The 26,262-nt window shown below is 41.6% G+C and overlaps 1 protein-coding gene across 1 annotated transcript in view; it reads left to right on the top strand.

The window, feature by feature from the left end:
• Positions 1-26,262, top strand: part of HECW1 (HECT, C2 and WW domain containing E3 ubiquitin protein ligase 1) — a gene marked incomplete at its 3' end in the record, with an annotated part of 249,851 nt that overhangs the window by 218,348 nt on the left and 5,241 nt on the right. The window contains exons 22-27 of the mRNA XM_084209598.1: positions 87-239; positions 16,238-16,336; positions 17,703-17,832; positions 21,720-21,866; positions 22,613-22,727; positions 23,975-24,173. Coding sequence (XP_084065724.1) covers positions 87-239; positions 16,238-16,336; positions 17,703-17,832; positions 21,720-21,866; positions 22,613-22,727; positions 23,975-24,173 — 843 coding nt within the window. The remainder of the gene's footprint in view (positions 1-86; positions 240-16,237; positions 16,337-17,702; positions 17,833-21,719; positions 21,867-22,612; positions 22,728-23,974; positions 24,174-26,262) is intronic.

Here is a 26,262-nt window from a genome sequence, read left to right as displayed (position 1 = left end):
AGACAGCAGCCAATGTAGGCAAACCCAGGAAATCCACTCAAATGACAAGGAGCCTCATTTTATCTTTTCTACCTTTTTCTTTCCAGGTTGGACTACAGTGGCCCCTCCCGAGAATTCTTTTTCCTTCTGTCTCAGGAGCTCTTCAATCCCTATTATGGGCTGTTTGAGTATTCAGCCAACGACACTTACACTGTACAGATCAGCCCCATGTCTGCCTTTGTTGAAAATCACCTGGAATGGTAAGAACATTTTATGCAGAGCTGAGCAATTGTTTCAGAGCAATAAAAAAATGGAAAAGCAAAACAAAAACTCCCAGTTTAGACTGGAGTACATACAAATATTGCTAATTCTGGGAAGAGGTGGGGAAGTAGGTTGTGAAAAGGAAGAGATGAACAAAACATAAATACAAGAGCAGGCTCTAAAAAAGCAGTTGTGATGAAGTATTACTATTAAAATACCCTGCTGGCATTACTTGGAAATTGATGTTTGTGAACTTCTGTATGAATATAAAAAGGACAGGAAGAAGAGCGCTACTTAATCCAGTCTTCATCTCCTTTGTCCCTTTCCAAGAAGAGCCAGTGTGACCTTTGTATGCATCACATAGCATTGTGTTTGTAAGCTGTACAGTGTTCTCTGGGAGTCACATTGCTGCTCTGTTCCTACCACAGGCCTTAAAAAAGGCCCAGTGAAAGCAGTTTCCCTTTTCTCCCCTGAAAGAGTGTCCCTGCTTGTCTGGGGCAAGGCCAGAAGGGTGAGCAGATATTTTAGTTTACTAAGTACGTAGGTGAATTTCTGATCTTGTTTCTTTATCAAAAGTTCTGAAAGCATATTGTGATGTCCTTATTTTCTCTTTCTGCCTCCAGATCTGTCTGTCTTTGGGAGTTGTTTTCACTTTGGTAGTTTCAGATGTGGTTAAGCAACTCATAGGCTGCGAGCCCCGGGCATCACTTGGTCCCTTGTGGGATTTCATTGTGTCAAAGAAGTGCTGCCACATGGGTTTGTTCCTATGATGATTTTCTTTGTCAATCTCACTGGCTCCTCTCAGAGATCCTTTTCTTAAAATGGGAGGCAGGCCCCTTTTAAATTGCAAATAGTACATGTTCCTCTATTCTTGTGAACAGAGACACCTTTGCTTGGCTTACAGCAGGTGGGAGATCAAGAACAGTTGTGCTGTCACCTCTGTTAAAGTTGCTGGGGGAAAAGTAATGTTGCTTGGGACTGGCATGGTTTCTAAATTGTTGGAATTTTTTTTGTATTATCATTTCCAGCAGTGGAGCTAGCAATGATCCTTGCTTTAGAGTGTTTCTCTACTGCCATGAGCAGGAAGAGAGCGGCCTAATTCTTACAGCTGGTTCACCTCCCACTGCAATCCTGTTCATTAGGCATTATCTGGAGCCTTCCTAGTTTTCAAGAAGAAATAAAGTCTGTCCTATCTTAACAGACAGCACGGATAAACTTTGTTGCATTGCAATGTTATGTCACATGGATTGTTATTTCCCTTCTCCCATCTCATTCACCCCCCTGCCCTGTACCCCTGGTGGTCTGCCCCCCTGGTTACCCCTCCCCTCGCCCCTCCTCAATGGTATCCCATTAGCTAAGGTCCTTTTCTCCCGCCCCCATTCCTTGGGTGTAAAAGTCCCCTGCAATGAGGCAACGCCCTCTTTTCTACCCGGGGGTCGCCAGAGTCTGAGGTGTCCCTTCCCAAGCCAATAAATAGGACACTCGTTCCCACATGGAGAAGAGCATTTCTCGTCTTTTGCTTTCGTTCGTGCAAGACCGTGCGGGCCGTCCATAGCTAGCTGGAGTGGACTCAAACACCAGCTCGAGAGACACAGATTTTACAGGTGGCACCCAACCCAAAACTTCTAATTTAGGAGGCTGTTATTTGTGGAGATGTATTTTGACTTCCAGGCAGAAGGCCAGCTAGGCAGGTGCAAACTCATGATCGTTCTGCCCACATTGTGACAAAGGTGAACACAGACCTCTGTGTCCAGAGACGGCATTGCCATGTTACCTCAGCAGCAGGTGAAACATGCCCTTGGCTCTTATGTGTTATAAACACTGTCCTTGCATAGAGTTGCAATTTTCTTAAGTGATAAGTTCTACTGGACAACATATATGCTGTTTGATCCCCTTCATTTTGTCCTTATGTGCCTTGGAAGATTTCAGCATTAAAGAGGCAGGTTTTTAAAGGTGTCCTGGGTATACAGAAGAGCAGAAGGACACCTAATATGATTTTCCTGTAGCAATCAGGATTTAACTCAAAAATCAGCAGTTAGACACGTAGGCTGTTTCTCCAACTGCACGTATCAGTCCAGCTTCTTGCTTGCAGAATGTTATTTGGCCTTCAGATGTTTTTGTTTTCCTATTTTTAAGAAAGATAAATTTGGCCTCTTGCCCTGCAGAAGGAAATAAATGCTATGAATGAAGAGGTTTGCACATGCAGTATTGTAAATAGGGCGAGATTGCATAACCCAAGGGAAAGATAAACAATCCAGTCGGTGCTTGGAAATACTTCATGAACCTGTTATGGAAATAATTGCCTGAGACCAGCAGTTTATAATTAGCCTGATAGGTTTCCTGATTGGCTTGTAGATATCTAGACATTCTAAATGTTTTTATACTGTGTGACTGATCTCAGCTATTCATGTGTAACCTTAGAGTCCTGTGTTCAGAATTCTGTGCAGCCTGCCAAGATAGGAATTGGACCGACTTTTTTGAAACTGGGTTCGGTTCTCCCATTAAGGCTTTACAGGTTAACTTCTGTGAGGACACTGTACTATCTGCCTTGTTGCTGTTTGTTCCTGAGGAGTGAGGTTTTCTGATGTTCCCAGGCTTTCTTCATTGTCATCAAATCAGAGCTAGAACTTCTGTTTCTCAGATTTATTTGTTGATAAGATTCCAGCACAGCCTCCTCCCTGTCACATGCCAGAAATAGATATCACTTTCCTGTTCTCAAATCTGTTATGAAGCACGAGCTAACATAGATGAATCAGTTTGAGAGTTCCAGGGTCACAGGTAATTAATATTCATAGTCTTTTCAAAGCTTGAAGTCTGATGTCAGTCACGAAAACCACACAACCACAATTGGGTTAGATTTGCAGATTTCTTCAACTGTATGCTTTTTGGTGCTGTGGGGCTTGTTATTTATGTGAAATCTACCCTTGGCATGTTTTTCTCTATAGTACTTCTGGAAGACCTCTCCAGACAGAGACATATTAAGAAACAGAGCTAGCAAAAAAATGCTCTCAAAATTATTTTACATTTTCTCTTTCTTAAGTGAACAGTGGTGAATTTGAGATAAATACAACAAAATGCAAAGATGTGAAGTTTTATTCATATTGACAGAATGGAGAAATACACTGCTCTTTTTCCCCGGCCTAAAAGTTACAGTTCTGCCCCTTTTAGAGGCTTATTTTATGCTTTGCTCTTTGTACAAACAGCATTCTGAGTCCAAAATGAGCACATCAAAGCACAGACTAGTTGTATATATGCCAAGTTAAGTAAGAGACATAATGACTGGAAAATATTTCTCATTTATGGAGAAACTGAGATTTAACACCTTTCCTGCAAGCTTCCATTGAATGAGACTTTTTCCTTCAGTTAACATATGTGCATACTGAACACATGAAATACCAGATATCACACATTTTTAAAGTTAAAATATTTTAAATCCCTTCTATCTGAAAGGACAAATACAACCCCTAGACCAAAGAAGTTTGATGATATATTTTTATCTGCATGCTATAGAATGTAGCTGAAGCTTGTAGCCAGAAAAGCTGCTTTTAATCCGTGCCAGTAATGAGCCATTCTGTCTGATCTAGGTAAACGTGTCTAGCTTTTTGCCTAGATATTTGAAAACATTTTCTGAAATACACCCCCACTGGAGGTACTTCACCCTTTTCCACATAAGTGGGCAAAATGTGGAACAAAAGAAAAAAATGTGAAAACAAGCCCAGTGTCTGCATAAAAAGCCAAATGGCCTAGACAGAAAAAAATCATTCACAGACATTCATTTGGAGATCTGAGGGATGTTAACTTGAAACATCTTTTTTCTGTGTTTTCATTGTGAATTAGTGACAGCATGGGTTTTTGTAATAGTAAGCATTTGTGGACCTTGCTGTGACATTTATGCAGCCGGAGAGCAGCACCCCAGTGCTACAGTTATCTTAGAGGCATTTACAGCTTGCTAATCGTACTTAGCATTTTGTATCCATCTCAGAGAAGCCCTGTTGTGTTTTGTTTATTTTTCTTTATATGAAAATTAATGCATTTGTTTATCAGAACTTTTGGAAAGTTGAAGACCTGTGAGTAAAATGTTTTTGTTCAGAATCCTACTGAAGACCGCAGATGTGATACACTCAGACCCAATGCTCAGGTCTCCAAAAGTTGTAGATTATTGCTGGCCACATTATAGAGTCCTCATGAACTCTATAACTCGATGCTCATTTAGAACTGCTTTGGGGCAGGACTTTCTTCATTCATTTCTCATAATGAATTTTCTTTCTTCTCTCCAGTCTCCCTTCTCATATTCTAGTCTGTGCCACTGAGCAGAGTCAGACAGAAGACTTGCATGTATATCTGCAATTCATTCTGCAGGCAGATGGAAGCCTGGTGCACCCATTCTCCATGCAGACAGGATCTTGCTTTCCCTGTGCTCCAAGTCAGCTGACATGGTCGCTGCAACTGGTTGAGCTGAGCAAATACATGCTGTCTCCCATCAGGGCTGATTGCCCCAGGCATGGCACTGCCTCTGTTGCTTTTACGTGTTCTGGCACATGGGCAAAGGCAGCTCCCTTTGCCTACATGATGCTGTGGGGGCATAGCCCCAGCCAACCTCTGAGCAACCCTTTTCTTTATTTTGTGTAAATGAGAAACCACATAACCAGCACTACCCATCTCTAGCGTGCTAGAGAGTGCAGGGTGTTGTTTTTTTCCTTTTTTTTGTTACAATAAACCCAAGGAGAACTGAGAATGTTGCAACTTCAGCTGTCTTTTCTCCTTAGAGAGCTTGGTTGGTTTTTTTGCCCCGGTTTCCTTGTGAGTTGTGCCTTGTGCAATTGCCCTGCCTATCCATCAGACAGATTCCTAATCAGTTTAAGACCTGTCTGACAGGAAGGTAAATGTCTTGAAGATAATAATTTCCTAAAAGCTTTGTCAAACTTGTGTCTGTGTAAAGGACAGATCCGCAGAAGAGTGGCTCAGAGAGGCTCAGCAGGGATGTGTGCTGTCTGTCCTCACAGCTGGCCAGGCAGCATGAGTGAGCCGACAGGTCCATCCCAGGCACAGGCTGCAAACCAGCCACATCATCTTGCTCAGTAGCTTGGGGATGTGAGGCAGAGCTGTGCAAACTCAGGGGAGACAGAAGGGAGAAACTGGATATCTCCAAAGTCTGGGAAGCAGAAATGTGTAGGAGGAACTGGGAGCTACTGCAGTGTGGTAATGTAGGGCCATCAGAGGCAGATCTATAGGAAACAAACCTCCATTAATCCTTCTACACAGAGATTGACTTATTTCAATTAAAGTGTTTTTAAAGAAAGTGACAAATTGCCTTGTGACCTAATGGGCTGTGTTCCAATGCAGACCAGCTCATGGGATGATTTAGGCACACTCCGTGGCTCTTTATAGAAACAGTGGAGAAATGTAGTCACAGCATCTAAGCAGGAGGTCTGGAAACAGCCATTACTCCTCTCCACTGACTGAAGGGAGCTCTTGGGAATATGTGGTCTGAATTACTCATGAATCTCTCTGACTTTTCAGCTGTTGTGGCAGGCAACCTACATATGGCCCAATACCTGTTTAGTCAGGGAGTTAGAAACGCTGAGTTTGGTCTTGGGCTTAAAAGAGCCACTTGTGTGGGTCTGCATTTGGGGGAGGAATTAATTTAGGAGACCAATTTTGTAGCCATCTTGAAAGGGCCTGTTTATACTAAACACTGAAAAATCATCCCCTTAAAAATCAGATAAAGCACCCCAGAGTGAGGCATCAAGCTACATCCAGTTGTTTTTGAAATTAGATGATTGCCTGTTTGCCTCAGTTTCCATCTGAAAGATTTCCTAGTATGTAATCAACTTGAATTCCGTTTGATGTACAGTACTGCTTGGAAATGCTTTGAAATTCTCAGATGAAAGGCACCATAGAAAACCAAAGCATTTAATGTTATGTTAGACTATAAATTTTAATTACTAGCAATATTTTATTTTAAATAAATTATGTCTGCATGAGAAATTTTCAAGCACTATTGTAAATCTTCTGGACAAGAATGATATTAAAATAAATGTGCAGGTGAAATAATTTATAAGACTTTTTCACTGTGTGAAAAGGGTATGTTACTGAAATGCCTTCTTGCTGCTGTACTGTGATCTCTCTCAATGTCTCCTGTACTTAAGTAAACTTTGATTTTCCTATTAAGTTTGATGTATGACTGTATCACATAGAGCCTGCCTCAACAGCTGGTTAATTATTTATTAAGGGTCAGGAGGACTTGGAAGATTAAAGGCAAACCAAAACTGAAGGAGAAAAAAACATTCTTCCTAATTGAGCTTGTACGGCAACCATTTTTTCTTTAAAAAAAGGTTCTGCTTTATATTTACCTTACTCTTGACTTTCTCTCTCTTACTAGAGAATTTTTTCCAAGCTCTTTTAAGGATCAGAATGGTGTTGCTTTATGAGTTGAAAGAAGAGATGTCTCTCTCAGTCTCTACCCCTTTTCCCTTCCCTGAGTCTCATAATCTCTCTAGCACTTCTTCCAAATTAGAGTTTGGTTTGAGGGAAAGGCGGCTGTTCTTTTTTGTTCTGTATTTACAAAAGTCATATTTATGGGTTTTTCCCTTGCTTAGGGCCATTCAGTCTTTTGCAATACTGCAGATTAAATCTGCCCATAGTAGGGAGGCTTCGCATGAAAATCTCTGTAGTGTCTGCACCTTGCATGTGGCAGAGGAGAAAAGGGTAGGATCCATGCTGTCCCCAAGCACGTGGGCCTGCAGGGAAGCAGCACGATGGGCAGTGATTGTCTGGGTACTGGTAGTGGCAAAAACCCCCCAGGGAGTGATGAATGTTGTCATATCTCCTGTTCCAGCCACACTGGAATGGCAAGGCTGAGCTGTCACTATGAAGTATTGCTCAGTCATCATTCCCCTCCTTACTTCTCACTGCATTTTATCCAGACTTCAGTAAGGTAAAGAAAATTCAGCTAAAGCAGGTGCAGAAATTCCCAAGGTAACCTTCTTTTGTAACTAACGCAATTCATACATCAAAAGAAAGACTGCTTGTAGAGCAATATTGTTTTCAGTAAATCACCCAAATTCATTTTGGGTATTTTTGAGTAACAAAGGCATTTCTGTTTCTGTAGGCCTCTCCCTGGGATGTTTTGAAAGTTAGAAGTTTCTTTTGTTCATTGAAAATTATTCTTCATTTTGGTACGTTACCTTAGTGTTACATTGCATTCCAGAGAAGGGGAATATTAAAGATTTAATTTTATCTGATATCTATGTTTTTAAAGGGAGAAAGGTAATGTTGTCAGTTTGCCCCAATTTGGAGTAGGAACATTTTCAACATTCCGATAAAGTTATGGAGGATGAAAAAAATCCTAAGCTGTCTCACCCATGAGAAAAGTTTATGTGATAGCAAGAGTACAAAAGTATACATTCAATATCTTGTGGCTCATTGAAGGAAGCTTTTTACACTGTGACTTATGACTTCCATTCCAGAAAATGGCATACTAGAAACTGGAATTATTTAATTGTGTTGGAAAGATTTGTAAAGTAAAAAAAAATTTTAGGCTTCAGAACACAAATGCAAAGGTTCTGCTATTCTGCATGTTCCCAGAAGAGGATCAGAGTAGTCAGTTTGCAGTGGTATTAATAAAAGTTGGAAGTATTAATTGATTTGCAAAACAAGACCTATAATAGACTGCCAAGCAATTCATAGCATGTCTGAATATCAGCACACAGATTTCTGACTTTACTCAGTTGAGGGTCCTCGTCCTGAGAGACAGGGATCCTTAGCAACATTGCAGCACAATGCAAACCCAAGTGTGTGGCTTTGGGACAGGGGTGGTAAGTCCAGAGGGCTCTGCACTGCCCGTGAGCTGTTTGCAGTTAGCTCAAGGATATCTGCATCACCCCTCATCATGCAGGGTAAACATTCCTGGGTGCTTACCAGGACTTTATGATGAGCAGTCTCTCTCATGCTTAAATACCCCAGACAGGCTGGAAAGGATGTGCCTCCTTTGAGAATAAGTCAGTTATTGTGGCTGCAGTGTTGGTAGTTAGCCATTGAAGGAAAATGTGCAGTCATTCAGCTTGTGTTTTTATGACCCTCTTGCCTGGCAGATGACTAAATCTGTGGATTTCCCTGTAGCTTGACTAGCTTGTTTCAACACATGGCAAAGCTATGGAAAGCAAACATAAGTCATGTAATGTCTGAAATTTCACCAATTCATAGGTTTACAAAATGCCCGCCAACAGCTCTTCCAAAGTCTTTGACTGAGAAATCAAAGTCTGTGATGAAAATGTTCTTTTGCTTGTTTGAAATAAAGCAACCCATAAGCATCAGACCGAACTGATCTACAAGGAACTGATGATAAACTGATAAACATATAAAATGCCAAATAGACTCAACAATTAAAATGGAGAAGGGACCCAGAGGACTGTGATTCCATTGCTGTCTCTATCACTTGTTTTCTGGATACCTTCAGATAAGTTATTCTACTTTTGTATTTAAGTTTTGTCAATTTTCACATGAAATATTGGCACTGATCTCCTCTGGAAGCTGATCCCTCTGCTTTGAAATTTTCCAGTCAGCAATAAAGTCTAGGATCTGAGAATCACAAAACACAAAAAGGTTTGTTGTCTGCTAGCCAGTATTTCATACCTCAGTCTATATCCCCTCCATAGCTGCTGGGCAGAGGAGTTTTTGCCAAGAGTCTCCCAGGCCAGTGTGTCTTATCCCTTGCACCAGCAGGAGAAGCTAAAGGCAACCTGGTTGCTGATGGAGGTTAGTGGTGCTCGTGCTGCTGTGCTCTGGCAGGGGTTCTCCCAGAGGAGGATGACTGTACATCATGGTCTGCAAGCAGAGGGGGCCACTTCAGCACATGCCACACTCCTCATCTCCTCCTCCAAACCCCTGCATTCATGGAACTTGTTACTGGTAAAATAATGCCTAGCATAGATTTCTTTTTACAGAGAGACCATGTTCATTTTTTAATCTCCTTACGAGTTTAAAGGCAGACCTGGCAGTCATCTCCCCGTTTCCAACACGTGGTGTCTCTTGTGCTCAGAGAGCCCATGACACCTGGGCTGGTGTGCCTGCAATGGCCCCATGCAGAGGAATTCCTGTACCTGCAGTAAGAGCTTCTGGCACAGTTCAGCTGATGTGCAAGAAGGTGGTGCCAGCCACTCCAGCGTGGGGCTTCCTGACTTGGCTGCAGTGCTGAGCAAATGCAGCTGGAACCCTTTGTCCGTGTGAGCTTTTATCTGGAGCTACTGTGTGGAGGAAAGGAACCATTTGATAGATTGTGTTGAAGAGAAACCCAAGGGGATTTTATGAATTTCCCTTATCTACATTATCTTTGCCTCTCATTTTTCTGGATAAAGCAGAATAGCCTGCAGCTTTTCCATAAATTCATGCTTTCTTCTCTGTGATACAATTAGTCTTTTAACCTTTTCTCTCATTTCTTTTGTGGTGGATATAGCCAGGATATAAAAGATATTTTGAGTGAACAAATGGCTAGGGTAAGGGCAAGGAAAAGACTTGAAGGATCTGATTAGGTTAAATAAAGAAGCAATAAGATTTGGATTATCTCTTTGTTTTTCAGTTGCTGGTAATTTAGGCTTCAGGAATGGTTTGAGGTTTAGTTGCTAATTTAGGATGCGTGACCTCCAGAGATTTAGAAGGACATGGATAGATCACATTTCCATCACATGTAAGCAACAGTTCTTTTTCATGTGGCTATTCCTTGGTACTGAGAAAAAGAAACATGTTCTACTTGCAGATAGATCCAGAAAATAGGACTTTCTGAAGTGCCAGTATTGTACTGACTTTTTGCAGCAGGAAATATATGCACAAATTAGCAATAAAATGAGAGATTGGCTCACATAAAGTTACTCATCCTATGAAACTCTGGTGCCCACCAAAAGTAAAAATATCTAAAGAAAGGCTTGTTTTCATCTAAAGAAAATTATCTGTTCGGGATTTGGAATGTAAAGGAATTTTATTTGTACCAAGTTACTTTTCTTTCTGAAAATCATTTTTCATCCTTTTTCTTTTCTTCTTTAATTTCAGTTCTCGGGTGATGCACCTCTATTTGCCATCCTCTCTGAGCACGATCTTTGTATTTTATGACACTGCACAAGCAGATTTGCTGGACTGTTCCACTTTACAGTAGAGGCTACATAAGAGAGGCTAGTGCTTTCTTAAATGAGTGTAACAAATTTCCTTGAAAATATCAATAAAACTCCTAAGTTTTATAGGCATAATAAGTAGACAGGATTATCAAAGAGAGGCTCATGGAATATGCTTCTTGATCTTTTGATGCCTGAATGAAATGCCTTGGCTCTGAGTAGAATGTATCCTCTATTAAATTCCAGTCACATTTGCTGGGGCAGCAGGAATCAATCCCTATTGATTCTTAACTATTTAAAGTTCATCAGTTTCCATGTCAGTAATCCTAAATGTTTTCTTTAAATTTTAATTGAAAAAATTGATTGAAAAATGAAGCTTGCCTGACAGAATTTTCTGTGGTTTCACAGCGAGGAAGTGTGGAGTTTCCCCTCACAAACTCAGTAACTGTCTGAAAACCTGGAATGAATTTTGACCATATATGAGATAAGATCCATTTCAGTATTTAGAATATAATGCACAGGAGGTAAAACCAACACCTGGTTGGGGTGAGTCATTACCATTCCTTCAAAAGAAGCTTGCAGGGATCTAGAGTAAGTTCTCATGTGGGATGCCAGTGTGGTTAGATACTGGAGTCAGTGCAGCATTGGGAGATGCTGTGCAAATGTGACCCAACACTGTATCTTGGTCTCTCTAAGATCTTGATCTCTCTAAGGATTCTTTGTGTTAGAGATGGATATGAGAAAAGAAGATGAGTCAACGGTACTTCTGTTACTCCTTACGGTGGAATTCTCCTCTATGACTAATTTAGGAGTTATTTTACCTTTTCTCTTTAATGTGCTGAGACTTCATGAACTTCTGTCTCCAGCCTTTGTAAGAGCCATTCCTTGCATATTAATGACACATGAGGTCATCAGATTCCTGAACTGAAGAGGCATGGTGCTGGAATGCCACAGCATCCACCTCTGAACCTGCAGACACACTGAGCACATTTGCCATGAGGCCAAATGACACGGTGGCAAAGAGGAGTCTGCAGAGTTTGCAGATGCAAGTCAGATAAAGAGAACACGTGAGCTGTCCCAGCCTGCATGGCTCAACCTTCCTGACAGAAGAATGCTTCATGTCATCCCATTAGTCCCTTCAAATGTTCTTTCATTTGAGTGAGCAGGGGTTAAATATGCACACCAAATTAAAGAAAGGCATTTGTTAATGAAGGCTGATAGATAGAGGTGTGGATTTGATCCACTGACAAGGTTTTGTAGAGGTGACCTGATCTTCTGCTAGATCATTTTTCTGTAGGTGTAGCTCATGTAGGACATGTTGGCCATGTCCTGCACTGAGCCAACACAAGGCTGTCCACTGCCAACATCTAGACACAGACCTCTGGAGCATATGCCTGGCACACTGCCAGTATTGCTTTAAATTCTTAATGTGTGAGTCCAGGCACAGTTGTTGTAACCATCTCGCTGGTCAACTCTTTTTGCAAAATACACATTCTTATCACTTTCATGCGTTAAAAGAAGATGTTCTTTGTTTATAAAGTGCTAGTGCTGGTGATAACACCAAAATTCAGAAATCATAGACTCAGTACATTTTCCTCTGCATGTTGTGTCCCCCCCTCATATCAAAAGATTGCAAATCACAAAATTTTAGACTGTAAGAATTGATTTTTAATTCCTTTAATCAGCAGTTTCTGGCCTTCAGGTTGTTCACAAGCGTCTTCATAACAACGGCAGTTTTAACAGTGCTTTAAAACAAGCTGTACCACAACCTCTTGAATCCATGATGCCCAGTTTCCTATAAATTTTTGTTTTGTGACTGAATTCTCTGTTGTCTAATAAGAAGCATGTTCAAGGCGAAGTATTTCCCCATGATTGTGCCTTTTAAAATATTTTCCTCTTTTTAGAGTCTCTGGTATCTAATAGCGATCAAGATTAGATCCTCCCACTGTGAAAGGACTAATAGGCTCTCCAGGTGCATCCACCTGACAAATATCATTTGTCCTCAGAAGAGCTGCCAAGGACAGAAACCCTGGACCACAGAGTAGCCTCATTTATTCAGCTTGTCTTTCAGGTGGCCAAAAGTTCATCTGCATGATTAAGCAGTCAAGAGTTTTAAAACTGGTGCAACAGAATGTGTAAATTTCACTTACAAAAAGCAAGTCTTGAGAAAGTGACATTTTCAAATTTGACATGAACCATGCTATATTTATATCTCTCAAGCCCTACTTTGAATATTTTTTCACAAGCTACTGCATCAAGGCGGGCACACTTAAATGCAGCTGATGTGCTTGTGCAATATAAGGTTTGCAGGATTTTCAATCTTTTTAATCTCATCAGGTGCTTCCTCTTTTTAGAATTTGAAGTTTCTCATACCATACCGAATTTAGCTCACAAGGCATTCCCAATAGAACGATAAAGACTGTTCTTCCTCTGTACACACAAATTACAATCTTTTCAATGTACATCATTATCCATCTGAATCCAAGGAAAAACTGTCATATAAAGTAGAGATCCATTCATTGAACCAGTTAGGAGAGAGCCCTGTACCGAATCGTGGGTTCTTGTGGGTCCTGCCTTGCTCTGGTGCTGTATTGTAAGGACCAGAGCACATTAAATCTCCTGTGACTCAGCTGCAGTGGGAGGAAAATGTATTGCCTAGTTGCTGCTACAGCATGGATTTGTCTCTCCCTGAGCACACGGGCATGCAGTAAGCATTCACAGAGTCCCGTCGAGGGGAGCGAGCCTGTTATTTTGCAATGGGCTGTTGTGGCTGCTTCAGGGGCACCTGAAGCCTCCAGAAGGAAAAGGAATTAGCTGGGTACAGTGGAAATTTCTGCAAATGGGTCAAAGAGTAGTGCTGTTAAAAGCCAGAAAGCAGGTGCGCACAATGTCCTTTTTGAGTGGACGAACAGTGTCAATAGGCAGTCAAACCAGAGCAGCTCCACTGCTCATTAATTCTGTCTCTCCTTCCACCGTTTCCTGTTCATTAACTCCCTCCTGCATTTACCCTCTCTCTGGAGCACATTACTCAGACTCAATCATTGTCTCCAAAAGGGAAGGGTGTTGAAAGAAAAGGCCAGAGCAAGACCCTGCATTCCCCACCTCTCCCAAACTAGCTTTTCTGCTAGAAAGAAACCAAACAAGTATTTTACACTTCCTTAGAAAGATAAATGTAATTCAGGCTTAAGGAAGGTATGTGCCCTCAAGCCAGGATTTACCTTTGTGCTGCTTATTCTGTCAAGAAAACTTGTTTTGTTCTGAAAGGACTGTTTCACCCACCTCTAAATCTAACTCGTGCCCTAAATCTTTTAGGAAGAAATAAACATAAGAGTCTGGCTTTGTTTTAACTGGCTTTTTTAAGGAGGGCAATTTGTTTCTTCTTACTTTTTGTGAGTTTTGATACATTTTAAGTGAAACTGCTATGCTTGTATGAGTGTAGTGGCAGCTCAATGAACTGAAGCCACACACAGATAAATTGTGTATTTGTTCTCTGAGAAAAGCAGCAAATGCTTCCTGTTGATAGGTATCTGCTGGCTTACCATGGTCCATGTTTCTCAGTGCTGGACCAGAGAAGTGTCATGTCTGGTCCCAGGCCCTGTCCAGCATGGACAAGGGGCCAGAGAACCTTCTGCTGCACCATTCTTCAGAAGAGAGTCAAGTACAGCAAGTCTCTGCAGAGATGCCAAAGCTCTGTGCAGGGGCAGAAGGGTTTGTGGGCTGGAGAGCTGACTTGCCTTGGCCACACAGCACTGTGTTTTTCTGGGGTGATACAGAGCTGCCAGGGAATACGGTCTGTAGCACAGCTCTTTTGTCCATTGTATGGGTAGGGAACAGCAGTGGCAACATTTTGTTAATTACTTCATCTCATTTACCCTAGGTGTTCTTAGGCTGGTGCACCAGGCTTGGGCCTTTCACACAGAAATGCTGCCCGTGGCTTTGGGATGGTTTGATAGAGTTCTGCCACAAGGCACTGATTCAAATCAGACTCTCCATTAATGGCCCCTGTAACACGTGCCTGTAGCTGTAAACACCTTGGTGTAGGTGCTCGGCCCATTCACGGTCAGCTTTAAAGGAATGCCCTCAAAGCCATGCAGAAGTGAAACCAGCAGCAAGGAGAAAAGGGATGCTGTTCACACTTTCAAGCAGTTTCCTAGGAGAAGCCACATTCCCAAGTCTTTCCTGGCAGTTCACTTTCAGCTTTATTCCAGGTGGCTCCTGCCTGCCCAGTCCCGCACAGTTGAGTAGCTGTGGGGTGAGCACTGTGGTGAGGAACGCCCCCAGCATTTTCATTCAGTGCTCACTTTCAAAACCTACGGGGATGGATGGGGGTGAAGAACAAAACCAAAAAAGCTGACACGCGCTGTTTAGGACAAACGGACTCGATTATGGATCCTGAAGGTGCTATAAAACTGACGGATTACAGGTTCAGCATTTCTGGGATTTGAGCTGTCTGGCTTCCACTGTGCTTTCATTGTATCAGCTCCCCCTCGTTTCCTTCCAGCCTTTTGCTGGAAGCACTGCACTGGAGCACAAGTGAAGTGAAGCAGGCCCTGACTAGAGCCAACAGCTGCCTTTTGTTGCTGCTGTGGAAACAGCTGTAAGGGGGTAATATAATCATTCTTCTGTGGCCGGTCAGCTGCATGTCATAAGCACCTTTCTCAGATTCAGGGGACCCAGAGGCAGCTCCTGTGGTGATGTAAATGCTAATTGGGCCCACAGCAGGCTGTTTTGTGCCCCATCTGACATACTAAGCACTTGTTGTTCTGTCCCTTGAGCATTCAGTTGATTGAACAGATATTCTTTGCCACCTTTATTACAATCAGACTCGTGTTTCATTCATGTGCAGGAGAGGTCTTTGCACTGACTCCTGTAAGTGGAAGGAATGGCTTCTACACTTTTTGATATGTTTCTCATCTTTTGTGCAGTAAAACTTTTCTGTGTTACCAGTCAGCTCAGACTTGCAGTGCTCACATTTGGGGTGATGGATTTCTTCCTTTCTTACATATAAACAAATTTTGAATGGCTGTTGGGGGTTGTTCTTACAAAAATCAAGCTCACCTGGACTCACACCAATTTTGAAGTTTTCTGTCTCAGATGATTGATTTAAGAGCAGGTTTGATGAAAAAATATAGAATAAGTCATAGAAGAAATCATAGAAAGAAAAATTTAACAGTTTATCATCACAAGTCACAGATAATCATGGGCAGGGCACTATTTGAGTGTACTTGCAGTGGGGCTGGGGGTGGTTGTTCTTAGAAACAAACACAGGAGTGTGTAAATACTGAAAACAGCTGAGCAGCAAAATTAAGAAAGTGGTCTGGAACAGTGTGCCTGAGCTTTGGATTCTGATTTTAATGTGTCCTTGGTCGCAACAGTTAGCTTATTTGAACTTCAGCTTTCCCCTATCAAGTCAACTTAGTACCCATTTAAAGTACTTTAAAGCCCCTACCTCAGACAGGGTTATAGCTTGTCAGAAACTGGATATACTGAGTGTCCAAACATCCTTTGCAGCTCTTTTGTGATGGCATTTTTTCTGAGGTGGAGCATTGCAGTATTTCCCTGGCCAAATACTGTGTTGGATGTAGTCAGTCTATATCAGAACATTGAAAGAGAGCTCACAGAAAGTGAGTGTTCATTGTTTTGACACTGGAGAGCACATAACGTGCCAGCTGCAGGCATGGCTACAGTAGGAGGTGCATCAAAGAGATCCATTATTGATCAGACATGGGAGGAGTGGCATTTAGTGTCTGCTCAGAAAAAAAAAAAATCACGGAATAAATGTGAAAAACTAATTCAGAAACAAACAAACAAAAAACCCCAGTTGCTACCTGTGTAAGTTTCTATACTGGAAGTCTTGACTTACACTTTATTAACTCTGCATTTTTATTTCCCAGGTTCAGGTTCAGCGGTCGTATTCTTGGCCTGGCTCTCATCCATCAGTACCTTCTTGATGCTTTCTTCACAAGGCCCTTCTACAAAGCACTGCTAAGGCTGTGAGTATAACCCCACAACGGTGCACAAACAGAGATCCCAAGGGAGTCCTACAGAGACACGGACCCTCAGGAAGTTGCTTTGAGCACACTGACCTTCAGGTTCTTTCTGCTGTTGGTTTGTTGGTCTGTGATAGAAAATGAACACATTTTAATTTTTCTTTGCTTTCTCCAAGAATTTGCCCTTCATAAATTCTATGCTGACAAATAAGTATGACATTTAGAAACACACATCAGAAAGTTCTGACACAAAACTCCAGAGTTTACTACTGGTGAAAAATTATGAAGAGTCAACCAGGTGGAAGACTGAAAAACATCTTTGATGGAATGAAACAATAACAAAAAAAAGGATAGAGGTTATATTAAGCAAAAAATACATTATTTGTTGTGCCTCACTGGTGGAGTAGCTATTCATTCTGAAACATAACTTGGCTTAATTAAGAATGTTCATGTAGATATAACCCAAGAATGTTTTTTTTGGTCTTCTCCTGTCTTTTTTTTTAGTAAGTGCAAGCTACCAAGAATACATTACTTTCAATTCATAGTTTATAAGCTTAATTTGGATAGACAGTCAGACTTTAATTAATAGACTGAAGTAAAACAATGTACACAAAATTTTTGCAACAATAAGAAAAGCCATAAATATTAACTCGACTGCAATTAAATGCTAAAGAGCAGAATAAAGCTTAGCAGAAACAGTTCATCAATTAAGATGATTAAAAATCAGCAAAGATACCTGTCTTAACAGTCCTTTAAGTTCTTTATCATGTTATTCTTTGTTGGGTTTTTAAAAGCTATTATTATTGCTGGGATACAAACACTCATATCTAAATTGTACCTGATCTAGTCTGAAAATAGGCTGAAACCCAGGGTTCTCCCTGCATCCTTATTGCCCCTTTGGGGAATTAGAAACCAGGCTGCTCATAACAAATCTGTCCTTTCAGCAGACAGGGATGGCTCCTTATTAGCAGAAGTTTAGGCTGCCTGGTCTGCCCTGTGTCAGTCCTGTGTGCTCACCTGGCAGGTGATAGATAATGGAAGCAGCCAGGCGCAGCATGGTGGGGCTGAAGGGACACGTGTGCTATGAAGTGCAGGGCATCCTGAAGATCCACATAAAATCAAGCCCCAGGGGTGTCTTTTGACAGCAGATAATGCAGGCAGCCAACAGATTTGGCCTTGAGCCCAGCTATGCAAAGCAGACAGTTGCAGAACTGCTTCAAGAGGGTCTGTGAAACAGCCTTTGATGTTGACAAAGCTAAACGAACTTCAGTTTTATGTTGGATCTTCAGTAAATTTGTCCACACACTTAGTAGGAAATCATCCTGACAGTAGTCACAGGACCATATATTTTTTCTTGTCTCACAATCAGGCCATGTGATTTAAGTGACTTAGAGTACCTGGATGAAGAGTTCCATCAGAGCTTGCAGTGGATGAAGGATAACAATATCACAGATATCCTGGATCTAACCTTCACAGTGAACGAGGAGGTGTTTGGACAGGTGAGCATAGCTATGCAAAACATCTGAAAAGCAAATTTGAAGCTGACAAAGTTGAGTGTGATGAACATCTTTCTGTCAGAACAGATCCCTTAGCCTTTCAATAACATTTTCTTCTCCTACCTTCTGTTTCTTTCAAGCCACCTGTTCCAAGGCAGATGTTTATTCTTAGGGTGTATAATATACAATACCAGCCCCCCTGCAGGCCTGTTGAGCCACACTCTGATGAGCATGAGGAATTCTCTGGAGTGCAGCTCTTCTCTCCAGGGTGTAGTTCACACAGATGTGGCATTTGGTGAATGCAAGCAATGTAACTTAAAGCTGATGTGACTGAAAGGATGGGTTAGGAGGGATAAAAAACATTTGGCAGGTGCTGTAGGACCTGGCAATCCTTACCATTATTTTGTCTAATATCTCCCTGTTAGATTCTGTGTCTCTTACTTACCTTGCACCTAATTAACAACTTGGTATGCACGTCCCTTTATTGTGCTTTCTACAGCTCGGCTCTACCTTAGTCAGACAGTTCTCTGTAACCTGGCTGGTCACTGTAGCCTTAGGGAGAGTGCAACACTGGCTTAAGTGCAGTCTGACAATCAGAATAAACGTCTCCTGTGGGATTCTTTGGGTTGCACTGAAGCCCTGGTGCTCTTTGGTGTTGCAAACCATGCTGGATTATAACTGTCTCTGGGAGGCCTTGAAGGGAATCAAAACAATATTCAGACCATGATTAAGGATCTCCAAGGAGATACTGAGAACTAGAGAGGCTGAAGAACCAGGCGAACCAAGCTCTGCAGAAGCTCAGGGGATGGACTTACCTTGTAAGGAACAGATACACAGTGTCAAAAGGAGCAGAGCAATCAGATGGAATATGACCTTTTACACCCTTCATTTTACGTGCATCACACCTGTGTGCCCTCACTACCCCTTTGTGATTGGTCAATATGCATAAGCATTCCACGTTTCTTTGCCTTCCGTACTGTTCACGGGTCCTGGCGCTGTCGTAGTCCATTAGGGATGAGGCTCAGCCACAGCCCCATTCCCAATCACACAAACTGTGTGCCCACAGGAATATTTAGAGAATGGCTCTCACCACTTGACAGTTAAGTTTCCTAGAGGGTTTGCATAAAGCTAGAGTAGTTCTGGGAGCTAGGGAAGAGTTTGACAAATTTCTGAGGGGAGGAATTCCAGCCCTGCTCAGCTATGAGCTTTAAAGTAACAGAAAGGAAGCAAGGCTTCAGGTAGCATATTAAAAACTGAATTTAGCCCGAGTATAGCAAAAGGTTACAAAGGATGAGCAGAGTTAAGGGTAGGTGAAGAGGATAGGGCAGAAGAATTAAAGTAGGAAGCATCTGTAGGAGCAATAACACAGTTTTTCCACAGACTCAAATGCAGGAGTTTTTCATGGACTTGGAACTGAGAGCTTGCATGACATTGAATTGACAGTACAGTGGTTTCCCTGGAAGGTATGGCTACATGAGACTAATACACAAAGGCAGACAGAAACATACACACATATTCACAAAGGCAGATGAGACAAGTTTGTATTTACAAGGGAAGACTACAAAGTTGAATAAGAACTGAGTTGCCCTGATGCATCTGAAGGTAACATTTGGCACACTAATTACTTGTTATACTCTCCTCAAAGGAAAGAGAAAACAGTTACATAGGAGTCTGTTGTGGAAGATAAGAGATGGCTCCAAAGAGAATAGAAAAAATCACAATCTGTTGTGGATATTTTGGTATAAAAGCAAAAGAACACTAAAGGCTGGATTTTGATGCTGTTGTCTAGTACTTTATTTCCTATGTACGGGACACTGACCTTGCTAGAATTAATGATGGGGAGAAAGTTGGTTCTCACTGGGAATTACAACTGTCAGAATCCAGGTATCCTAAGTGGAAGTAAGATTTTCCTCTTGAAATTTACTAAGTGCTCACAGCAAAATAACAAAGAATTTCAGTCACATTTTATGCTCACAGATGGATCCTACTTGGAAATTCTTCCATGCCAAGAGTGTCTAACCCCTTAAATGCCATCTGAGCATTGCTTTGCTTGGTACATGTGCAAGGGTAGATCACAGTGGGAACTCCGCTAATATTTGGGAAGATGGATTTCAAGGGCTGGGTAAGGAAAACAAGAAATATATGGTCTCCTTGAGAAGCTGTATAGTAGATGGTTACAGCCCTTTTGGCGTGCTTCAATAGTGACTTTATTATGGACCAGTCACTGCTGCCTTCACATTTTCTTGTCTCATCTCTGACATGTATTGAACTTCTAAGGCTTTCAGGCCAAATCCTTTCTTGGTACTTCCTTAAGGAGAATTTACTCCATGTCAATTCCAGCCTTCTTGTGTACTGGAACCCAGAGCACTCCTGAAACAGCAGTGATACAGTATCAAATCAAGCATTACACATTTTTACTGGTGGGGGCTGAATGACAATTTGAGAATTTCACTTATAAGACAGAGACTTGTCAGTTACTTGTGTCCCAAAGTACTTTCTCATGCTTTTACCCAGTAGAAAGTGTTCTTCCAGGCCTTATTCTAGCTCTCTTTGTGGATACAGCCTGTCTCTGAGCCCGGGCAATTGCTCTCATCAGGTGAAAGGAATGAGCTACATTGGTTGAAATGTGTCCTTGCTACTCTGAAACCTAATTCTCAGTTGTAGCTCACAGCTGCAGTTAATGCCCCTAAGAACAAAAACCCCAAAACAGGGACACATTGCTATTGCTATCCAATCAGAGATAATTAATAGAATTTAAATTTATACAGATAATGAGAAGTTGAAAAAAACAATAGTTTTTTAGGTGTTTGTGGGAAGTCTTTGAACATCTGGACTTATGGTCATGCTTAAAGCTAGACAACATTTAGTCTTTGGTTTGGCAGATACCTTAATGCCTCACAGCCTTGAAGAATGCAGCATGGTAGCTGGGCCAGAGCCTTGCTTTCTGGACAATGCAGCATTGCTTGTATAATGGTGATGCAATGATTTATGTTTGGGAATTTAACCTGAACCAGCTAAGAATTCCTAACTCCTTCCATCCAGATTTACTTGTTCCTGCTGCTTCTCAACAAAGCCACCCATTAGATGACTCAGTCAATGTTTCTTAATTCATAATATTGCAATAGGTCCCTCAAGTAAGGTGACCTAAATACTGCCTATGCTGTGTGCTGTCTGTTGGGCTAATAAATAGATAATAATATAAATAATACTAGTAATGAATATGTATTCGTACAGTTCATTTACTGTCCGTGGTGGACATCATTGTTATAGCAGCAGAAAACTGAAGAGAAGAGCAACATATTCTTCCTTTTAAATCAACTAAATTGAATGTGAAAATAATTGAAAGACAAATACAATTTTCTGTCACATGGGAGGAGGAGTATGTGCTTGCTGGGTAGGATCCAGACTGATTCCTTAAATCTCTTCTCAATCTCAAGCCTTAGTAACCCAAGACAACTAAATTAACTATTAAAATGCAAAGAAATTATGCAGCTCTTGCTTAAAATGAGAAAAAATTATTTACAGTACAAACTCTTCTTAGGTTTGGACGGCTGATACAAAACTCTGAATCCCACAGGGACTATTTATCTTTGCCAGGTTGCTGTACAGGTCTTGTTTTAGGTAGTGTATTGGGAGTATTCATTTTATGATACTTTCTTTAGCTGTTTGCATTTCTGAGTAAACACTTTTACTAGCAGTTGGGGAAGGATAACACTTGTCGCCTAAGAGACAAGTAGATATCCCTTCCAGTTGGCAAAGCACTCTGCTATTCCAATACTGCGATTGCCTCTCCATCCTGTTGTTTCCTGTACTGTGGCTTGGATGATCTTGTGTTTGAAACACAACATGATCCATACAAAGCTGCACCACTGTTCATCTTTCTTCTGTAGGTGACAGAGAGAGAGTTGAAATCTGGAGGGGCAAATACAGCAGTGACAGAAAAGAACAAAAAGGAGTACATCGAGAGAATGGTCAAGTGGCGAGTGGAACGAGGAGTGGTCCAGCAAACAGAGGCCCTGGTCCGTGGCTTCTACGAAGTAAGTAGCGAAGTGGTGCTTCCCCAGTCATCGCTCATTCATGTGTATGAGTAGCTCCCTGGTTAAATGCTTCATTGGTACCCTGGAGAGCAACTAAACAGACACAAACAGCAAGGAATTGGAGTTTTTGGACCTCTACCGACAGAGACCTTGGATATAGCAGGTTTAGGATTAAAGGAGAAAGGAAAGAAATGTGTCTTCTGAATGTGATAAAGTATTACTTATGATCAAGAGTTGAGAATGGCACTCCTTTCCATTCATACAGTGAGAGAAGTAGGCATTTGCAAGTTTTATTCTACCATGTTGTGATTTTGGGTTAGGATTAGGGGTGCCTGGCAAAGAAAGATTGTGAAGAATTGTACACTTCAATGAGAATCTGATGAAACGCACTGTGTCTTCAGGGATTTGTTCCAGTAAAGTCAGTCCACAGGTGCAGTCTAAGCTTGCTGGTGGTATTCCTGGATACTGCTTCACTGCTGTCCCTGGATTTTGCAGTTTATCTTTGCTGAAGACCTGGATCTGAGAACATCTTTCTGGCAGAGCTGTTACAAGGACTGGTGAAAACCTGTGGCTTTGCTGGCCAACCCATGTAGTCACCTATTCTTGCCCCTCCCTAATCATACACAAACGTGAATGCAAACATTCAAACTTTGTCAGGATAAAGAGCTGGCCACCAGAACCATAGGTTTATAAGGCTCTGCTTCATATCCAGTCTGAACTGTGCTTACAGGTGGTTTTTGTTCCAGGTTGTAGACTCCAGGCTTGTCTCTGTTTTTGATGCCAGAGAACTGGAGCTAGTTATAGCTGGCACTGCAGAAATAGATCTCAATGACTGGCGGAACAACACAGAGTATCGTGGAGGTAAACTGCCTGCTCATGTTTACTACTATCTTAATTGTTTCCGTCTAAAACATGTAAATCTTGCTCCATCTCTTCTTTCTGTCTTTCCTGAGGGAAAATGCCCTATTTTGTCCAGGAAGTTATTGTGAAGAATATCTCCTGAAATAAAATAATAATAATATCTCGGGTGTTGTGGTGTTATACTACTGAAATTGCTTCTGCTATTTCTATCCAGATTTTATCTATTCAATTCTTGCAGAGTTAGAAGGAGTTTTGACCATTAAAGACTGAAAAGGATTTGCACAATTAGATCTAAAAGTTACAAGTCGTCTAAGATGACTGTGACTGAACTCAGCCTCACAGAAAGTAGTTCCATGAGTCCTCCTGGTTTCAGCAGGCAGCTAAAATCAGGAGCTGAATTTCACAGTTCCCAATTACATTTCAACAATGTACAGATTTTGCTTAACTGCCCCTTCAGCCTAAACTATGTCAAGTTGGATTTTTTTCCCTTTTGTACTGCTTGGTCTGGTTTTGCTTTAAAGAATGATTTATCCAGGCCGTCTTCGATGATGGAAAAATGTGAAATCCACCAGCTCTGCACCACAAGTGGAAAGTTCCTGAGGTTCACAAATCCTCCCCTGAAATACAAGGTTTCAGTCTTTGCTGGTCACAATCTTTGCCCAGCCTTTGGGTTACCTTGAAGTATGCAGCTTACCACAAGCACAGCTGGTCCCCAGTGTTATTCTCCTGCTATAGTTTTCTATTTAAATTTTGAAACAAATTCAGCCTGGTATATGCTGACTCTCACTGGCACAAACCAAGGCTCAGAACCCCTCAGGTGGGAAGTTTGCCAGGGAAGGGCTTGTGGCAGCAAACTCCTCTCCATATGTCAAACACTATTGCAATCCAAAAGAGAATTTACTTGGGAAGCAGAAATTGTTAGCTTGTTAAGACTCACACTGTGAAGCATATTGCTGTTGGTCTTTAATATCGCATGCATGTAACCCCAGTTCTTGCCAAGAGATTTGTGAGAGACCGGTGAATCTCAAGTGGATATTTGAGTTTCAGGGTCTGAAATGAGTTAGTGATATTATCCACAGCCAGGACAAAATGGAAGCTGGGACCTACTGCTCATGAAGAACAGGATATATTGTTAGGCCAGGATCTTTCCAGTAGGACATCTACTGCCCCATGCTAATGGGAGCATTTTTCAGTGTTTCTCTTCTCAGTTAGGAGGGAGTGATTTTAATTTCTCTTGCTTGGTGTAGGCTACCATGATGGACACATCGTGATACGGTGGTTCTGGGCAGCCGTGGAGAGGTTCAACAACGAGCAGAGGCTGCGATTGTTGCAGTTTGTCACGGGAACGTCGAGTGTGCCCTACGAGGGGTTTGCTGCTCTCCGAGGGAGCAACGGCCTGCGGCGCTTCTGTATAGAGAAATGGGGGAAAATCACCTCCCTCCCAAGGTATGTCCCAACCAGGACTTTGTACCAGAATTGCTGTTAGAAATTCTGGTATGTAGGCCTGGTACTTCATTCCATCTCTCTGTCAATTAATTAATAAAATAAGATCACCTAACAAAAACCCCAAACCCAACACAGAAACAATGATCAGTTTGTTGTTCTGTAATTACATTCAGAGAAAAGTGTTTTCTTTTGCTGTTTTTTTGATTTGCAGGCTCAATTCAAACTACTTGGAATCTTTAGAAATGGTTAAGATTAAGATGTCCATAGATTCAAACCTAGTTCTCCTATTTTGATTCTGGAACAGATTCAGATCAACAGGAGCCTGTCAACTGATTCTGTTCCATTTATTAACAAAGTACTAGTAAAAAACTCGTGAATTTACAGAGACATGAAAGCCAAAATCTGTCTCTGAGTTTTGGCTAGAGACCTGAGTGTAATCCCTTCATTTATTCTGATGGTTCCACTTTTTTGTAATGAAGAAGCTTAGTGACAGAACTTCAGACCATGTGGTGATAATACCCAATTTGTTGCATCTAGTTCAGTCAGCCAGCTAGGAGCAAATGAGCTATAATGTCATACAGAATCAACAGACTTGGCAGTGATTCCCAAAGGAGGGGTCATCTTCCTTTTCAGAACAAAGGGGCAGGGGCACAAAGGGGTGGACTTGCCTCAGGCCACCCAAGAGAGGGATGGCACAGCCACTGATGGTTTCAGCTTTGAGTTCTGCTTTACCTCTTTATGGGTGAGCAGCATTCATCCTTCCTTACTGAAGTGAGTCACCTTGTCTTGAACGTCCTGACAGTTGCCTGAGGCTCTGCCCCACTGAGATTACAGAGCATTTCAGTGCCTCTGAGATTTTTTTGCTACAGTGGCCCTTTTATATCACATTTGCCCTCCAAAGGATGCTTTCTTCCTGCTCTTACCATTTGCTTTCAGCTACACTGCAAAGTGGGAGTAAGTGTTTTCAAGGAACAGTTCATCTCACCTGAACACAGACTTTGGAAATAGCTCAGCTGAGTCACAGCTGGTACATTTTGGTTTGTGTCCATCCACCATAAGGACTCTATGGAGATTATATGGAGAACTAGAGCCTATGAGAAGCTAGATGTGGGCGCTGAGATTTAAAACTGGATGAAAACGTAATGTCAGTGAGATGACTCATGCCCTCTGAGCTCCAGCCAGCAATGTGGTAAAAAAGCCTGAGAGCAACGGTTTGCTATTTGTAGTCCAGATCCTCCTTTTGCAGTATATATGTATATAGTCAGGTTCTATGTAAGGGTTTCAGAGCTTACTGAGGACATTCCTGCCTGCAGACAGTCAGCAACCAGCAGTCACAGATTCTGCAGCATTTCTGCAGAGCTCTTTTTGCACTCCTTCTGGGGTGCAAAGGGGTGAGAGGGGAGGATGGACCTTGGTGCATGCACAGAAAATGCCCTGGCCTGACCCATCAAGTTCTGAAAAGGTAATTGGCCTCTTTCTGCTCTGTTTAACTTTCTTTGTGAAACTAGGCACTACTTCTGACTCAGATTCAGTTAGCCTCGAGATTTTATGTTTGTCTGCTGATCTCTGAATGAGTTGCTCTCCCTGACAGAGGCCTCCTTTCCAGGTGAAAGTTGGTAGCACTTGTTAGAAGTCTTAGAGCTCTGCATTCATTTTAGCCAGGGAAAAAAAGAAACAAAACTTGCTCATGGGAAATAAACACAGCTTGATCACCATGAATTATTGCCTGCATTTTTATAAAGTTATGGGGTGCTGCCAAGTATACACAGTGCTAAGAAATGCATAAAACACACAGGCTGAACCTGGAGCTTCCCTAAATCCTTAGTTAAGCAACTAAATGAGTATTATTTAAAACTTGTTTTTTAAATACCTGATTATAGTTTGCCCATGTTTATTTAGATTTATTTACGTACTTAAGACTTACAGCCTAAAAAAAAATCTTCTGTCATATCATGTCAGCCCTTTAGCCCTGTGACATGAGTGTAACTAACCTTGCAGTAAACCACAACAAATTCACTTTTCATTTTAACTGCTGTAGAAAGTGTTGAGAACTTTTAGCTCCGTCAGGAGAGTCCATGACTCTTTCTCT

The sequence above is a fragment of the Fringilla coelebs genome, assembly GCF_963513975.1.
Source record: "Fringilla coelebs genome assembly, chromosome: 1".
In the NCBI taxonomy this organism is placed as follows: domain Eukaryota; kingdom Metazoa; phylum Chordata; class Aves; order Passeriformes; family Fringillidae; genus Fringilla; species Fringilla coelebs.
This window is presented reverse-complemented; position numbering and strand designations above follow the sequence as displayed.